The 18668-nt window shown below is 35.0% G+C and overlaps 3 protein-coding genes across 6 annotated transcripts; all 3 read right to left on the reverse strand.

The window, feature by feature from the left end:
• Window positions 1–777: 777 nt before the first annotated feature.
• Window positions 778–4540, reverse strand: LOC110600914 (plastid division protein PDV2). 2 transcript variants are annotated; one of them, XM_021737839.2, is made up of 3 exons: window positions 3943–4540; window positions 1861–2506; window positions 778–1568 (listed from the first exon to the last, which is right to left on the reverse strand). In XM_021737839.2, the coding sequence occupies exons 1-2, from the start codon at window positions 4258–4260 to the stop codon at window positions 1865–1867; spliced, it is 960 nt and encodes a 319-aa protein (XP_021593531.1). In that variant the 5' UTR covers window positions 4261–4540; the 3' UTR covers window positions 778–1568; window positions 1861–1864. The 2 variants fall into 2 exon arrangements, with proteins under 2 accessions (XP_021593531.1, XP_021593530.1); XM_021737838.2 differs by having other exon boundaries at window positions 778–2506; window positions 3943–4539.
• A 346-nt stretch (window positions 4541–4886) lies between these two features.
• On the reverse strand, window positions 4887–9481 carry LOC110601453. Its single transcript, XM_021738599.2, has 12 exons — window positions 9403–9481; window positions 9160–9247; window positions 8748–8820; window positions 8492–8578; window positions 7686–7802; window positions 7138–7566; window positions 6674–7047; window positions 6505–6604; window positions 6345–6404; window positions 6180–6266; window positions 5950–6078; window positions 4887–5841 (listed from the first exon to the last, which is right to left on the reverse strand). Exons 2-12 carry the CDS (start codon window positions 9237–9239, stop codon window positions 5542–5544), a joined length of 1836 nt encoding a protein of 611 aa, XP_021594291.1. The 5' UTR covers window positions 9240–9247; window positions 9403–9481; the 3' UTR covers window positions 4887–5541.
• Window positions 9482–13105: 3624 nt separating this feature from the next.
• Window positions 13106–18221, reverse strand: LOC110602144 (probable E3 ubiquitin-protein ligase ARI2). 3 transcript variants are annotated; one of them, XM_021739575.2, is made up of 7 exons: window positions 17779–18219; window positions 17123–17155; window positions 16739–17021; window positions 15719–16199; window positions 14757–15305; window positions 14514–14680; window positions 13106–13603 (listed from the first exon to the last, which is right to left on the reverse strand). In XM_021739575.2, the coding sequence occupies exons 1-7, from the start codon at window positions 17899–17901 to the stop codon at window positions 13464–13466; spliced, it is 1776 nt and encodes a 591-aa protein (XP_021595267.1). In that variant the 5' UTR covers window positions 17902–18219; the 3' UTR covers window positions 13106–13463. The 3 variants fall into 3 exon arrangements, with proteins under 3 accessions (XP_021595267.1, XP_043807374.1, XP_021595268.1); XM_021739576.2 differs by lacking the exon at window positions 13106–13603 and having other exon boundaries at window positions 14540–14680; window positions 14753–15305; window positions 17779–18221; XM_043951439.1 differs by lacking the exons at window positions 17123–17155; window positions 17779–18219 and having other exon boundaries at window positions 16779–16912.
• Window positions 18222–18668: the final 447 nt, after the last annotated feature.

Genomic DNA, 18668 nt, shown 5'->3' on the forward strand with positions numbered 1-18668 from the left:
CCGATCTCCATTTTGATGAATATTTTACAAAAATTAGAAAATTCATAATTTCCAAGAAAATTGGTTGGCTGGAGAAAAATCCAATTTTGTTTCTTAATTATGTATGTGATCAATGCCAACTCAGACTTAACTTGCTTGCCATATCACCATGTGTTGTGTCTTCATGCAGGTGGCGAGAAACTGCATCAACTTTTGTCTGGTAAAAACATAGTGATGATATTATATGTTATCCTACGTGGAATAGGAGCTTTATAATACAATTTCTCCACAAAACAGGACAGCTTGGATGTAAATGCCAACTGTCAACAAATTGTTATCCATTAAGAAGTTTCTAGATCTTAGACATTTGATTTTAGGAATTCATGCTCTTAAATGCTTAGTTGTCTTGAACTGCTAATACAATAGTTGGATTCATGAAATTAAATCATTTTGTCTTTATGGGTATTAAATTTTCTCTTTTCTTTTACAACAATTTATACTCTGTAACAGAGAGAGAAATTCATTACAGGACACAAAAACAAACATTAAAAAGAATAAGCATATCGTCACTCTGAATCTGTTAATATAACCATTTTAAAAAGGTTTGTTTCATCAAAAGCAGCAAATTTTCCTAAGAGACGGTCTTTTCATTTGTGTCTTAATAGCAGCAACCAGCTGTGTCATAAGCTTTACACCATGCAATTTTCAGTTATGGTGACCACATTTCCGGATCTGCTCCCTTTATGTGTCTCCAGCACTGAAAATTCATCTGGCTCTCGCTGATATTTTCAGCATCACTGAGTTAAAACCGATTGATATTAGAATGAAAACCATTGTTGTATTTGCAGACAGATATTTGGAGAACAGTAAATGATCAAAATAGAAGAACGATCATCAAATTTTCCTTATTTTTTGATATAGACACTTCAACTTTTTTCAAGTGATTATCAGACATCCACCCTGTCCCTCTTGTGCTGAAGGAGTTTGTGAAGGAGGCTTCGTTTCAGTTTTGATAGCAGCCACCAATTAATGATCAGCTTATGACCATGCCTTTCTTCATCTCAGCTGACCACATTTCTGGTACCGCTTCTTTGCAGTTTCAGGCAATGCATACTCAGCTGAGACAATGTGTAATCATCGAGCCCAAAACATTCATCAAGGACCCCTTATTTGAAATGAGTAGCCACTAAATCTTTCAGACTGGACTCTTTCACAGTGACTTTGCCTGTCTTCTAAAGTCGCACTACTGATTCACAGGCTCAGACTTGCAATCACACGGAATAAGTTCAAGTGCTTGCCTTTCGACATCGATATCTTCCGATTTACGTTTCCAAATTCAGCTGAACTCCCTGTTAGAAGCCAGGATTTATATAGGCTGAAGGGCTGTGGCACGAGTGTATTGGCTTGCTCATGTAACTGAACTATCAAGAGCCAAAACAGAGCCAGGCATTGGTTAAGAAACCACTATCAATCCTACTTTGCTATGAGATACTGAAGTGGGGAACTGGAGATGGATTTGATCATTCGAATTTCTTTCTCTTCCATAAATGCGCTCACTCTTGTTCTTTTTCTCTCCATACTCTGTGTATCTACGTAAAAAACCATAAATCAGTGACTAAAAGAAAGAGAGAGAAATTTTGACGAAACAGACTTAAACTCATCAAAACTTGGCTTGCTCAATTCATTTACACCCATACTTTCCTATCAACACAACTATTTTAGGCTGTTAAAACAAGATCTTCATACCTTATATCAAAGGAACAAATACAACAGATAGGTGATGCATCTACCAAGAAATCATTAGAGAAAAAAAGAAAAAGGGAAACAAAAAAAAAAAAGAAAAAGAAAAAGAAGAAAAAGAAGAAAGAAGATTCTGAATACCAAATTAACCACAGCCATAATTTATATCTGGCTTTGCAACCAATGATTCAAAAGGAATTGCAATCCTTTCTTTCACAATGCACCGAGCTTCCCCACCTTCCATTACAAGAACTTTCCCAGGTGGACATTCATTGTGTCTCTCTTCTTTAGCTGTTGGTTGCTGAAACAAACCCTCAAACTTGAATGGTATGCTTCTTTTCCCAAGACTAGGTCCAACACCAGACAGGCTTAACACTGATATCACACCAAAAATAGTAATCACTGTCTTAACAGCTGCACCAATGAAATGTCCTAACCCTCTGCTTGAATTTTTAGATACAGCCTCTGCCTTATTTCTCTCCGACTCTTTCAGTTTCTTCTTAGCTTCACCAGTGATTACGCCATTTTGCACAGGCTTGCGTGTGGAAGGAAAGTATGATAGATAGTGATTATCTATGACAAGGGACTGTGGAGGACGGTTTGGATAAGGTGGAAGTAAAAGATCACTGTTATGCTCCACCGTTTCACCAGCAAAAGCAGAAGCTTCCTGTATTACTTCCAAGTCTTCCCCTGCGTATTCCTTTAGCTTATCCAATAACATCTTGCGGCACTGCTCAATCTCACTTAGGGCAACTTCCCTCTCATAACGATGCTGTCGCTGCAAATCCTGGCCATCAGAAGAAAAGACTAAAGAGTTTGCTACCATTGTATATGGCATTTCACAGAAGTTGCTTTTAACTTAAAATCATCTTTTCAAAGGAAAAAACTGTATTTGTATTCAAAGAACAGGAAAGCCTGCCCTAATCATCAATCTATGGTTATAAGCACAAACATATGGATTTTAACACACAAGCAAACACGGGATGGAAGCAGAAAACTTGTGAACACTCTGATGCTTACCATTATATGTAATTTTTATTTGTATAAATTTATTTACAGGATGTGTGCACTGGACATGCCACAAATTTATGCATGTGTATATATTGCCAAGAAAACAAAAAGTCTTAGCTGCAGCAATTAATCAGTTCATTGAAATTTTCTCTACTAACTTCAGTGCCTTATTTAGTTGAATATTAGACGTGCATTACGGGGCAAGCAACTGCTAAACTAATTAACCAGTCAAATAGATGACTTCAAGATCATTGCCATGCGTTGGTCATTGTTATGGAATATGGACACATAGTAAAAATAATTCAATGAACTTAGTCTCTGAATTATCACAGTGATTGTGATTTATCAATTCTGGCAAGGTTTTAGAAAGCAATCTCTTGCACTTTATATAATCATAATAATTTGGTGCTAAGCATCCCACATCAGTTAGCAAGTGCACTCTAAGGTGTTCTATATATGGGTTTGCAATCCTTCCCTTACGAGCTCACTCTTGAGGTAGAGTTAGGCAGGTTCATATTATTTGGGACTGGTCCAGCCATCGAATATTCCCTGTTCTCTGCACAAGAAGTGCAGTTCAAAGAGGTTGGGAATGATGCACCCCACATCGATAAGCAAGGGCACTCTTGGGTGATATATATGGGTTTGAATCCTCCCCTTAGGAGCTATCGTTTGAGATGGAATTATGCAGGTTCAAATACTAGGTGCTTTTCAACTGATTAACAGCAGAAGGTTATGAAAATTAGCAATATGGGCATTTGCTGTAAATTTGAAAAGCACTGAGCGGTAAGCGACTCAAATACAGATACTACCAGTCAGTTCTATAACAACAGAAACAGCAATGGATTCTCAGTTTCAAATGCCAAGAAATATGTTTAAGGTCAGAATGTGCTTATCACAAAAGTAGTGCATTACAACATGTTCAAAGCTAAAAGATTTATCACACAAAAACCACTCTCACTACTCCACTGTAACCCAGTTAATAAATCTCATATTATTCATCCAAATTATACAACCGAAAAATCTAAGGAAAATGGGTCTCATACGTTTCTGAACAAATTCTAAGGAATATAGTTACAAATGAGAATCATAGACATTAAACCATGATTAATTCCTCCCGTTTTCACACATAGAGACGCATAATGCAAACCAATGTAAACAAACCAAAAATTGTGTGAAACCCTAACGCTACGAATTGGGTATTATAGAAAAAACCTGCAAGTTGGAAAGCTGGTGCTCAAGGGATTCAAGAGCATCGCGGATAATAAAAAGCCTTTCATTCTCTTCATCCTCTTCATCTGCTTCACTCAAAGACCCCCCATTAAGAGACTGAGAACTAGGGTTCTGTTCCTTCTCTCCCTTCAAAACGACACCCTCTTCAGCACGTTCTTTTTCTAATTTGTTCTGTTCAGAAGAAAGAGAGTTGCCATTGATATTGTTGGTGCCTGTGCTTGCTTTGTGGATGCAATTGGTGACCTTCAACCTCAATTCTATGGCTTTAGCCAATACTATCTCCACCCCCTCTTCTTCCATGGCTGTTTTCTTCCTCCTGCGTCTTCCTTGGCTATCTTTCTATGTGGGTATCGCATATACTACAAAAAGAAATGCACTTTGGACTTGGTGGCGATGGGTTTTGAGCGCAAAGATTGTTTGTTTGTGTTATGTAGCAGAAGCGCCGAAAGGGAGGTTGTGGGGTTGGGCTTCTTGTGCCATTCAAGTGATTGTGGTGCACTCCCAGCAGATAGATCTCTCACTGCTTCTGTTGTTTTTGGCAAAGTTCCAAAGGCAAAAGCTTTTGCTTTTCAACTCTCATTTTCTGAATTCTATTTTGCCCCATTTTAATTTATTTTATTATTTTCCATTTAAAATAAATTATTATCTATTATTCAAATTATGCATTTATGCTATCTTATTCAAGTGAAAATTATCTAGCATTTTAAAATAAATTTATAAATTAAAAAAAATAATTCTTTCATTCCAAACTACAAAATAAATTTTAGTGAAATTTTTAATTCCAAATAAAGGAATTGTGTTATATATAAATAGATAAATGATTTATTATAAAGTTTTCATTATTACTCATTCAGGTTAGATGATTTTTCAAACACTCTACTTATTTTATCTATGATAAAAGTGTGAAATTTTTGTGTTTTCTTTTTTAGAAAACCCATCATGATCAACATGAATTCAAATATATATGCAATAAGACATTTTAGATTTGTGCAGGCTAATATCTAGCATTACAAAATAGGGATACTTTTGCACAAAGGGGTAGCATTCGTTCTACTTATGAAGACATGGAAACCATTGAAAATTGTAAGCAAGACAATTGGGAACAACAACTGAATCACAAAAATGCTGCTCTAATCAGACAAGCTCAATTCTTTTTAAGTGCTCAATATGTATCAGAACAATTCTTTCAGAAATTCTCTGATGGGATTAAAGCTTAATGATCTTCAGCCTCTTTGATAATTATCTCTCACAAGAACATTACTTCAAAATAGATCTCAAAACTCAACTTGGAACTGCCTAGTATTCTGCAAGTTTTTAGTTCCGATTCTCCTGTCATTCCAGGAAAATACTTAGATCGTCCACATGCACCCATAGTGTAAATATATGATGGACTCACATGAAATCCCATATATTTACTCTTCGGGTGCACGGCTTCACGGCTCCATGTGGATCAGGTCTAGGTAAGAATTGCACATCATTCTAAATCATCCTGCTACAAGAACTGAGAAATATATTGAAGAAAAAGACTGCACATAATTCCAACTTGTGATCCCACTCATACCTGCATGAGAAATAAGACCACTAGACTAATTCTTTTGAAAACAGATAGCGGAATGAGAAGTTGTGATTAGTCCATTCAATGCTCTTGCCAGATTTCACATGTGGACAACCCCATGTGCTCTTCCTGAAAGAATTAGGCAGTAAATGATCTATCATCTCCAGCAAACCATCAGGACAAAGATCTAACTCCTTGGCAAAGCATTCCACAAGTTTTGGTAGATGGAGTTTCTTTTCTTGATGTATAATCAAGTTTGATTGAATATACTCTTCCTTTGCAGCTTCCAGATCCTCAAACATTGTCTTGGGAGTGTAAACTCGGACCTGTACGATTGCAATATGTGCACAACTTTTCAGAAGAAGCAGCGGGGATTGTATGAAAATGTATGGAAAGTTTTGTAAGTTTGACAGAATTTAGTAAGCAAAGTGTACCGCAGGATCAGAACAACGTCCTGCACTAAGTGCAAAGTGTAAGCGAGGTTCAGGGTAATCAACAGAATATGATTTTCTAGGATCTCCGACTTTGAATTTTGGCTTTGATGAAAACAGATTTCTCAACCACTGCAATCAGATGCATGCATCAGCTCCATTCAAAGATAACATACCTTGAATTTTCCATCATGAATTGATATCGAATAGAAATGTAAGGTAACAAAAATTACTTGTCCTGGACGAAGCAGATGACACCCCAGAATAGAATTCTGAATCATGTCTACGTTAACATTGTGACCACCCACATTATATGCAGCCTGAAAGAGAACAGCTTGTGAAAATGGTAACATACAGATGCTTAGTTTTTTTCTCTCAAATTTAAAAATTTTGGTCACCTTGAGTATTAAAGACATCCTTTTCATATTACTGTGAGGGATCCCATAAACCAAATATGCCTATAGCAGAGCAGAATGCAAAATTATTGCATTAGTTCACAAGTTAAAAAGCAAAAATCACCATAATGAGGATCACATATTCTTTGATGTAGAAACTTACATGCATAACTAGTGCATTATGCACATTGATCCAAAAAGCTAGCTTCTCCTCTTGTTTTAGTTTTCTGGGATCAACTTCTTCCAACTGGGAGACAAGAGACCTGCAACAAAATAATTTTTTGTATTTCAACTTCTGCTTTTAGAGTATCTGAAATGGTGATGAGGCTTACCTAAAAACTTTTAGCTTATGCTGCACTTTTTTAAGCTTCTCACTATCTCTATGAATCCACTGCACTGTTGCCATTGTGCAGTATGGTCCACTGAGCTCCTTAGAGTCTCCAATGTGGAAAGGATTATCAATAGATGAATTGAAGCTCCACGTCTCACCTTGGCCTTGTGCTGGGAAATCAGTTTGTGATGAACAGAATGAAAGGGGAGAGGAAGGATAATCACAACCTATCAAAGGTGGATCTGCCAGTTTGCTGTATATGGATGAGATGCACCTGATCATCTCCTCTGAGAGCAGGTTTGGATTCTCAAAAACATATTCTTGAATATTAGTTCCAAGATAATCCGCCAGACTGGTAGAATGTGAATTATTTTTCTGACCACAATTCACACGAATTTGCTAATGTTAATAAAGAAACATGGTAGGGATAATCACTGAAAAAACGTCTCATCTTGATCAAGTTACCTCCAGCATTGCCAATGGGAGAGAATGGTATGCATCCACAGCTCTAGATAGAGATTTTCTTGAAGGAGAACGAAGTGAACGTTGAGACACTGAGTAGTAACTTTGGTGGATACCAGAATCTAACAGCTTTCCTGGTCCCCAAGTGACATTGCGTTCCATAGGTCGATTTCCCGGTGAATTTTGATGCCACTTAAGATGATTTGACTGCTTAACTGAATTGTGATTATCTGTAATGATATCTTGTCTTGGATCTACGGGAAATGTCCCTCTATGCATGTCTGAATCCCTTTTGCATATTTCATCAAATGTTGGTGGAGATGACCTTTGTTGATGATCAAATGTGCTTCTATACAGAGAGAGAAGATACCGTTCCAAATGTACAATTTCAAGTTCTAACACTGCAATTTCCTTAATCAGATCCTTGGTAGCCTGAAAATCAATTGAAAGGGAAATTGTGTGATATTCAGAACAATAGCAATAATAGAGAGAGACCTAAGAAATTTTTATGTATTTTTGGCTATCTATGATTTTCCAAGAAGAGCAACTACCTTGGGGATTGATTTATCATTCATAGTATCATAGGAAAAAGGGTAATAACTCATTGCCTTCTCCAAGGCACGGCGCATTACAAACTGGTCCTGTAATTGGTCCTGGAGCTCTACAATCTGCACAACAGATTGAAGTTGCAGGAAATGAAAAAGATTGTAATTGATATATATATTTTTTTTGTTAAAGGAAGAGAGACAATAAAATTCTGTGTAAGATACTACTCTTTAAGTTGAATTAATTCCTCCCTTTTGGCTGATAGATTATCAATGCGCTGTTCTGTTCTTATTTTTTGGCAGCATCTTTGATGTTTTAAATTGAACATGGAAAACAGTCATTGGGCAATTTGAACTTCAAGTAGTTAATGAACAAAATGTTATTTGGTTAGAACTTTCACATTGAAAACTCGAGCTTGAGGGAATATTGATAAGGAAAATAATTATAGAGAAAACGAAAGCTACATTTCTTAGACTTTGAAAGTGTCAGCCGATCCCTCTATTATTTTTAACTCCAAATTTTCTTTCTGCCTTCAAATTTTCTTTCTTTTTTTTTTTTTTTTCTTTTGGCTCATAATTTTAACTCCAGATTCTTGCAATAAGACCTTTTTTTTCTCTATATTCCTTTATTTTTTTGGCCTAGGGCCTAGAATGGGTTGCCACACAAATCAGGTTGGTCTACGCCTGAAGGAACTCAATTTTACAGAATGAAATTAAACAGGGATTTTTAGGCTGTTACCAATGATTTGAAACTCTCCATGAGTTCTACAGCAATTCCACATAGTTATACAGATATAAATCGAGGCACTCACCTCTTCCTTTAAAGAATCTTCAACTTCTGTGTAGGGAGGCAGTCTGGTCATGGCTTCAACAGAGTTCTCCAGCTGTTCCATTTTTTCCTGCAGAAAAAAAATATCAACAGTTAAATTGGCCAACCTTAAAGGTGCTGGAAACGTTTCTATACATTGAGAAGTTGGTTGGTTTCTTAATGCAAGAGCTAAATATTGAACTCTGTATCCCATGTTGCTTGCAGAAATGATGCAGTAATCAAGAATATCAAATCCTTACCAATTCAAGGTGATGAGAAGCTTCACACATGTAATTCGATTTGTGTTTCTCAACTTTTCTTTGAACTGAATCACTGTCAATGGAAAAAACAGACTGACAGCAATAAGACATCAAGGTCCTCTGACCTATAATGCAAGAAGAAAAAAAGAGAACACATGCACCATGTTAGAAGTAAAAAAATATTTTTCAAGTAGACAAAGCTCAGGTTCAAATTCCTAGCAAAACACAGTTCATGGTTTCTAAGATTTCTTGCAAAAGATTAGTTAAAAGCACCACAGAGGCATATCATCTAACAGCTTATGGCATCGTTAACCAAAAAAAGTAAGAAATGGCTACGTCAAAATTAGCACAAGCATCCAGATACAGCAATCAAATTCAAAGCATGGCTACAACACACAGGATTAACTGTTACCAATGAGAACACTTGTGCCTTGAAACTCTTGCTTCTACGAAGTTGAAATATGGCTTCAAACCTCCCCGCCACTTATGCATAGACCCCACTGTAGAAAAATTCACTGAAATAGCATTAAATACAGAGCAAATACCAACATAAAAAATACATTACATAAAGGAAACATCCAAAAAGCATTGAATTCTAACAGAATAACAATCTGCTTACAAGCAGCAAAAATCACACTGTGAACAGAGCACTCACACAGATTGTTTCTATTATTATGATATAAAATGCTGAACCAAACTGGTAGTTCATGAACCAAATATGTTCTTAGCCATGTCTACTGCAAACCCCAAAAACCCTTTTGTCATTTTGATATGAAGCATACTATAAAATGTAGACAGCAATAATAAGTGTATGTACATATAGTGGCACAGTATAGAGTGCTTAAAAGGGTTGTCATTTTTTTATTGACTAGTCCCATGGCTTAGAAAGCAATTCCACCATTGAAGCTTTTGCAATGGTGGGCTTTTTTTGCATTGCATGAAAAGAAGCAAATCAAGGTCATGGCTTTTTGATTGAAAGAATATTACCTAAAAGTAAAAATAGCCATTCAAAAAGGGAGAAAGAGACAAGAAACAAGGAGGTGACTGACTGTTGCTTGATGCATATATGTATATATAGCAGGGGCTTCATGGGATTTGAGCTTTAACCCAATTTAACCTTGAATTTTTTTTAAATAATAATTAATTAAATACAAAAAATAATAAATAAAGTAGAAAGTGAATAAGATAACTAAATAAAATATATGAAATTTTATAATTCACTTCTTTAGAGTTCTAAACTTTGCAGTTCATTTCTTTTAGCTATATACTAACTTTCTGAACAAAATTTCCTATTAAATATCTTTTTACTGCTAAATTATACTCGAATATATTTAAAAGGAAAAACTCTGTGACTCTTTGTCGCTTAATCAAAAATTTTAAATTTGAGTCTTGAATATAAAAAATTTTAAAATTTAGAAATGAATGTTTTGTCCTTAATAGATTTGCTCGGTACAAACTCGTGATTTTTTGTCGTTTAATCAAAAATTTTGAATTTAGATCTTGAATATAGAATATTTTAAAATTTAGAAATAAGTGTTTTGTCTTTAATAGATTTGCTCAGTACAAATCCAGATTAGTTTGAGTAGGGGTTTCGGATTGGTTTGAGTCGATATTTTGAATATTGAATAGTATATATATAAAAAAAATAATAAATGAAAAGACTCATGAAAGTTTTCCTAAAAGATGATATAGCTTAATCTACACTTTTAATTGTACAAATTAAAGCTGGAAAATTCTATAGAATATAAGTGGCAATTAGATACTGTCTTTATTTTCCAATCATCAAAATTCTGCACTGGCCTTAGACTAAAGTGGTTGGTGTTGGTTTCTAAAAACTAAAAGGAAAGAACATTTAGAAAAGATAAAGCAGCCTCAAAAGGGCTGAAAGGCAAAGGCTCAATGGATTGTTTGCTATGAAATGCCCACTTTGGTGGGTTACCATTGTCTTATCTCTTTGAGAAATTAGCATACAGACCATTTTCAAAGTTCCTTCTGCCTCAGTCAAAACACATGCTGGGCAAAGCTTGTTGGCTTTGAGATTTGGACATGTGAAGTGCTACACTACAAAGAATAAAAACAAAAGATGGATTCTGACTTGAAAGCAAATTCCTGTTGGGTCTAAGAAATTAGAAACTCTTCTTGTCATAAGTTTGATAATGGAATGTCATGCAGTAATCTAAGCCAAATGGGTTTATTCTCTCTAGTTTCTTTCAGTTTAAGGCTCTATTTAGATTTGTGGTTCATGATTTGAGACACCTACTAATCACTGAGTACTATTAACAATAGGGTTGTACACCATTATCAGATTCTTGAATCCAACAAAAAATTGTTCATACATAAGAAAAAGAACCGTTATTGTAAGAGTTAAAGTGGGATAACTTTTGACTGTAGGTTGGATCTCAAGAAGTTTCCAATTTGGATGGAGGCAAAAGGGTCAACCTGTAACATGCACATGCACATGCACATGCACTCCTCTCTTGGCTTCATTAACAAATTTATATTAAGAAAGTTATTTATAAATTAGACTTTTATCTTCCAGATGTTATAATATAATAAAATATATAATTTTACAGCCTCGATTTCTTGAGCAATTCAAGCACCAAATTTCAAAGGAAACTGGCAGACATGCTTCTTGTTCTTTCTTTTTTCTCCCCAAGAAATCAAGTTGCATTCGAGAGTTTGATTAACCCCATAGCAAACAAATTTTTTGCAAAAATCTATGTCATTTGAATTAATGCAAAATATTACTGTTTTTTTCTGTTTAATATTATTTAAACTATGTAATTAAGACTATGAAAACATTTTCCTATGTAATTAATAATTTTTAAATTTATTATAATAATATAGTTCATTTATTATAATAATAAAAATTCAAATTTAAAATTCAAATTTATTTTGATATATATTGTTGAGCAGTGTCAGTGTGTGTATATATATATATATAAAGGATGAAAGAAGTTTCGAATTTGGGTCTACTGTATCAGATTCATTGAATTAAAATAATACATAAGTAAGATAAAAACATAGTTTTTTCATTTACCAACTCAGACAATAACCTCGTTCTTGAGCAAAGCAAACATCAAATTTCAAAGCAAACTGACAGACATCCTTGCTTGATTCCTTCTTAGTTTTCAACCCAAAAACAAATCAAAGATTCTACTAACTTCTCATAAGCTCTTCAGAGGCCATCAGGCAAGGGAAGCTTCTTCCAAGGAAGCCAGATGGAATCTTTCAAAAGCATAGAAACTCTCAGAGTCACAGAGGAGAAGGAAAGATAAGAAATCTGCGAAGTTTCCAAAGTAAAAGGGAAAAAAAAATGGCAGCAATTCAGCTTAGTCAATGCCAATGACAAGGCCAAAAAGGCATCTTCTGTTGGTTCCTGAGCCCTTTTTCTCTCCATTGCTCAATTTACTTAATATTTTTTTATAATTAATTTTGTTTTTCTTTATCATCGTATCTTCTGGACTCCTCAGTTATTTTTATAAATAAAATAGCGTTTTTAAATTGACATTTGAATTCAACAGAGCTAAAAAAAAAATTAATAATATTTAATTCATTCAGTAATTTTTATTCATTTTATTTTTCATATATATTAAAAAATATAAAAATTTTTATTAACTTTTTAATTATATTCATCCTAAATATATTAATGAAAGAAGCATAAAAAAGCTCTCCACCGTGTCAAATCATTGCCAAAACAACCCGTAAAGATGGCTACACCCCAGCTTAGATAGGGAGAGAGATCCACGGCAGAACGAGGGTGTTACACATGTGAAGAAAATTGGTTCATAAAATTTTAAATTTTACAGAAATTACGCATTAAGTAAAACGTCTATAAATAATTGTACATAGTTGACATATTTTACAATAATTCATTATAAGTATATCTGCTAATAAAATTTTTTTTTTTTAAAGCATCTGCTAATAAAATTATTTAAAAAAAGATATTAAACAATGCACATGATTGAATCTTTTTTTTTTTTGAAATGGGCACATGATTGAATCTTAAAATTAAATTAAAAACAAATATAATAAAATATTATCAAATTAACTTATAAATTTAGTATTTATAAACACCTACAATTATTTGTATAGCTTATAGATTCCTAAAAATGTCATAAAAAAACATACAAGTTTATAATAGCTAATGGACCAATTTATAAATCAAAACAAACACTCTTTAAAACCACAAAAAAAAAAAGACATGAGATGATAGGGTTTGCCTTTTTTTCTGCTTATATTCAAAACCAAAACAACCAGAGCTATTATGAACCGAAGCCATTGAACACTAACAAAGGAAGAATACTACGACCAATTGACCATAGCGAAATTAAGCATAAACAAATAAGATAATTGAATTCTGCAAAATTACGTCAATAAAAAATCACATTCTGCAAAATTATGTCAAGGATGTATCAAAGCCTAGCCAAGTGGCCCCCAGCTAGAGGATTTACATATCTATCTTACAAAAACCCAATTAACGGCTATATGTAGTATGTACAACATAAAAAAGGGCTGGTGAAAGTAGAAACAAAATTCTATTCCAGGACATGTCGTTGACAGAAAACAACGGTGAACTCAGAACAAAAAGCTATAAAGGGTAAGGGGCAAAGCACTTGGTGCTTAGTCCCCAAATGATCAGTTCCATGAAGAAAACCGGGGCCTTGAGTTAGAGCTGTACACTTTGTACTTGTATGAAGTCTGCAGTCTCTGAATTCAGTTCCTATCCATGACCTCTGCCGGTAAGTTCAGATCCAAAAAGCCACCCCCCTCCTTCCTAGCGCGCTTCCAAGAAGAGCATTCACTATCAGCTGAACTCCTAGAGCCTGAAGGTCTATCATGTTGTGACGTGCCACCTACAATACAACGTGTTAGTACCACTAGTCAAAATATACTTAAAATCTTCTGAAATTTACAGAAAGGAGACAAAATGCACACAGGGAACCGTAATCTATTGAAACTGAATGAGAATGGACCTCCATGAACTAAACGCAACAATAACATTACAAACCCAATTTATAAGCATAATACTAATTTCTCCTTTCCCCAAATAATAAGCATAGAACTAATTTGATGAAATTAGTTCTCGGAGACAGAGATAGTAATTTCATTTCAACATCTTACAAAGACAGAAATCACATCACATGAATAAGTAGGCTCATTAGGCCAATTTGATACAATTTCTAAATTAAAATGGGGTCCTGCAAATGAATCAGATGGCTATTTTGCTTCCAGGTTATCAATTGAAAAAAATTATAAATTATTAACTAGCCCAATGTAATTCAGTTAATGCATGTAAAACCAAACAAAAACCTGTCAGCAGCGTGGAAGCATAACAAAATTTACAAGATCACCCGACATTACTCAGACATAAAAAATGCAAACTAACTGAACATCTTTCACTAAAGAAAAGAAAACTGCTTTTTCCAATGCTGAGAGTCGGATACAATTATGCAAATGTATAAATACTTTACTGAACTTTATATGAAAAGTAAGGATCCATCACAAATCAAAGGATCGAATAAAAACTGGGACAGGTCAAATAACAATGCTGAGAAATATGAGCATCAAAATCATAAATGACAGAGATCAGATATCCAATCTAGAGATGGCAATGCCTCAGTTATAAAGCAGATTTTGGCACTTTATACTTGCCTTGTCATATTTTGGGTTTTGGTACAAGTCAGAGCAAGATGTATCAGTTATATCATCCAATTTCATGTTTAAAGTGTATTTATATATGATAGCTATATATATATGAATTACCACTAGTATTGCCATCTGATGGCAGGCATTTATCGGCAGCATCAACTTTGTTGCTCCAACAAGAAGAGAGTTCTGATGCCTTCTCTATTCCCTTTGACTTGTAAGGAGCTATGTTGTGGGTACCCAGTTGAAGAGAACCCAATAGATCACTTTCTATGCACTCATACCTGCAAGTGATTTATTAGTTTATGCATCTCAGAAGTCCCATGAAACTGAAATTCTGTGACAGTTACACTCACTCACATTTTCTTGCATAGATTATCAGTTATTGTAGACAGATTGATGACTTGCATCCTTATTTCCATAACCTTTTCATCAGTATACTGATCAAAGGGCTCCTCCAGGAACTTGGAGAGTTTTTCAACATTTGACTCAAGCTGCTGTTGCTGATCCTCAAATAGATTCTGTTTAAGTTCCCTTTCCTCTATTGTCATCTCGTCCTTAAACAGCTCGTCACCAAACATATAAAACGCAAATGGGTATGAATATGAAAGAACCCGTCTTGATCTGAAAAGTCTGTAGAGTCCATTATTTACCCAGCTGAAATCTCTGATTCTTGATTCCCTCTCTTCTGATATTGATACTTTCTCCAAGATTGTCTCCTTAAGTTTACTTTCAAGCTTAAAGGAATCTGTGTGAGCCTTGTAACGGATATGATAGTGCATATATCGATAGAGATCTCGTTTTGCCCGTTCCAAGTTATTCTCTCCATCTTCTTTATAGCGACCACAACTATGACCAGATATTCTAGACCATGTATGATCTCTCCCAGTTGCTCCACCACACAGCCAACTATGTCAAAAAGGGAAAAGTGGGGAATAAAAAAGAAAAGCAATTATGTCCATGGAAGTTATCAGCATCAAAATAGGGCAAATGTATTGAGTACAATGAATCCCAAGAGTAATTAACAGTCAATCAAATGAAGTCAAAACCCAACTATCTGTGATAAATAAATGAACAGCTGACAACATGTCAGACACTCGCTGCCAAGGGTCTACAGGTATAGAGCATTGCTATTAAGAAAAACCATCTATGCATAGCATAAAAGCCTTAAAAGCATTTTTTTAAGAAGCAACAGCAACACATTACCAATAAATTGAATCCTTTTCCTTTTGGGGGAGGAGGGGATTAAATACACATCAAGTTGCAAATGTATATTCCTCAAAACTGAAAAGAGGGAGGGAAAGGGGGAAAAGAATGCTCACCAAAACGATTGACCACATATACAGCTCACAAGGTTGCAGCCACCATTCTTCTCAACTGGTTTGTGACACTTAGGACAAGGCTTCGTGTGAACTGTGATCCAGTTAACTGTCTCAGATTCATCTTGACATTTCTTGCTCCAAAGCTCCCACATCAAACACGAACAGGGCGAGTGCACTTCAGACAAGCAACTGAAACAAAACTGTAAACCACATGAACATTCTATCTCACAACATTCATCTTCTTCGATTCGTATAGCATTCCCACAATGGGGAGTGCTTGGGCACCATTTAACCATTTTGTTATCCTCAATATATGATTCAAGAAGAAAACGATCAAATTTCTCTGCTAAATCAGGATGCTTTTTACTGACTAAATTTCTCACAACAGCTTCATCACAGATAGCATTACATTTGTGTGCCATGCACCTGATGCGCCTACTCTGACCCTCATTTATTTTCACAATGAAGTGCTCAGTCCAACCTTTGAAAAACAGAATCAATATGACATTCAGTCAGTAAAACCCGTTGTGTTTCAGGGGACAAAAAATATTAAAAACTTTAATCAACATCAATAGTAGGTAAAGTCCGTATGATATATATATAACACCACCAATAGGTTACACCTGTATTGCTCAGATTTGAAAATCAGTTTCAAATACATATCCATTTCTAACATATTTTTGGTACATTTTCCTCTTATTTTGGAGGGTTATACCCAAAGTACCAATGTCCATTTGAAGCGTGCAATATGTACAAGAAGAATATGATAGGGTAAAAAGAAGCAGCAAGGCAACAGAGGTGTACACTCTTATGGCAGCAATTGCTAAAGTTCCTAACTTCAGCTTAGGCAAGGACAAATAGCCTGTTACTTCTTTCTAGAGGTAGTTACATTGCCTTTAATTGATTGTGAACTGGTTAAGGTCAATTTTATACCTTATTTATAGAACTAAAGATGTCATAAAGGCCACACCAACCATCCTAAGGAGAAAAACTATCAAAAGTAATAGTCTCAGTTCTTACAATCATTGCAAAAGCAATGGCCACAATCCATTCTCGTCACCTTATTGCCAGATACATCCTCTATACATATATCACACGTTATTGTAGAAGATGAAGTCAGTGGTGAATCAATATCTAGTTGCTCAACCACAGTAACACCTGCTTCGGTGAATAAGTACGATTTCCCCTTCTCTACAAACACGGCAAGCAACCTTTCAACATCCCAACGGTAATGTATCAACAAGGTCCTTGCATGGTGTTCCCTCAGTGATAGTAGTTCCATTACCCTGCGCAAGTCTTCCTTCTACACATACAAAATCCGAATTAAACATCAATCATTGGAGCAGAAAGATACATGTGCAAAAAGGAAATCCGAAAAGCTTGAAATGCTTTTTTCCTTTTTACCTGTGCAGCCAAGAGGGATTCCTTTGTTATTATCTGCAAAAGGCCAAGCAAGCACAGAAAAATGTAATCACTTGCCAAAAATCAAGTATCGAATGATTAAAAGTTTAATCACTTGTATTAAGTATCCGTCACGTAATAGAAAGCGAGAACAAGTTATTTCCCTTTTAAAAAATATTGAACATGTAGTAATGGCATAGAAGATTTTGTGTCTCTCAAAATTGCATTAATTACAACCGAGAGAATGGAAAACAAAAACTATTCTAAAAGCATTTAGTAAAAAGTGATAGAATAGAAAAAAAGAAGTAATCTAAAACCCAACAAAGTTTCAAGAAATCCAACATAAAGAGCTACATGTGCAACATTACCAAATTTTTGAAGCTGATATCATAAAAATGCCCAAAACAAAAAGCAAAATCAGATTAAGGAAAGATGATAATGCCCCTTTTCCGCCCCTTCCGTATCTATCCCCAAAAACACTTCGTTCCACAGACCAAAAGAAAACAAAAGAAGAAAGAAAGACAAGCGTTAAATAAACCAAGCCAAATTGACATAAAATTGCAGCCATTCCACTGAAGCAACTAATATATCCTCACAATCAAACACAATTGTCATCCATGGAAACCAAAATCCCTCACAAAATAAACTCACACGCATACCTTGGTACTGGGACCCCTAGGAGGAACCAAGTGAAAATCGGATTCCTCATTCTCAAAACCGTCGAGCGATTCTCGATCATCAGAGTAATAGTACTCATCCTCACTCCCTCCATAATCCTCCATCTAAATTAATGATTAATAACTCTATATCTCACAATTGGCCAGTCCGAAATTGGCATACAAATATAAAACAACACAATCTGTTTGCGATACTAAAGACAAAAAATAAATATGAGTTCCTGGTTTGATTACAGTTGTCGAGTGATCGGATGGATTTCCGGCGAGATCGAAGGCCGCCGGCGGAGAGAGAAGGAGGAGGATATAGAGAGACAGAAGCTAGAGGCCTACAGGTGAAGTATAAGAGTTGTCTTCTCTTTCCTTTTTTTTTTTTTTTTTTTTTTTCTTTTTTTCAGGGAGTTGCAAACGGAAATAGAAAGCTGACAAATATACATCTCTGCTCGAATTTATATTTATCCAGGAAATGGCGCAGGTTTATAACTGTGTCGTTTTGGCGCTGCTTATTGAAACGACAACGTTTTTACCGTTAAAAGTGTGGCCGGTACTATTGTGGGCCCTTAACTAAACTGTTGTAGCGGTTAATCTTCATAAGAATTCTGTTTGAGGGCTAGAGCCAGTCTCGCGTGAGTACGTGCGCACTGGATCAAATATTTTATAATAAATATAAAAAATTATTATTATAATATAGATTATGGAAACAAAGATTAGTCGGAAAATCTATAGAAACTGATGTTTTAAGCAGAAAAAGTAGGCAGCAAGAAATTTTAAGAAGATAATAGGCGACAGACGACAGGTGGATTAAACCCGACGATTTCAATTATTTAATTATTTATATTTATTAAAGTTTAAAAATTTTTAGTTTTTAGTTTTTT

Source organism: Manihot esculenta, chromosome 15 (genome assembly GCF_001659605.2).
Source record: "Manihot esculenta cultivar AM560-2 chromosome 15, M.esculenta_v8, whole genome shotgun sequence".
Lineage (NCBI taxonomy): Eukaryota > Viridiplantae > Streptophyta > Magnoliopsida > Malpighiales > Euphorbiaceae > Manihot > Manihot esculenta.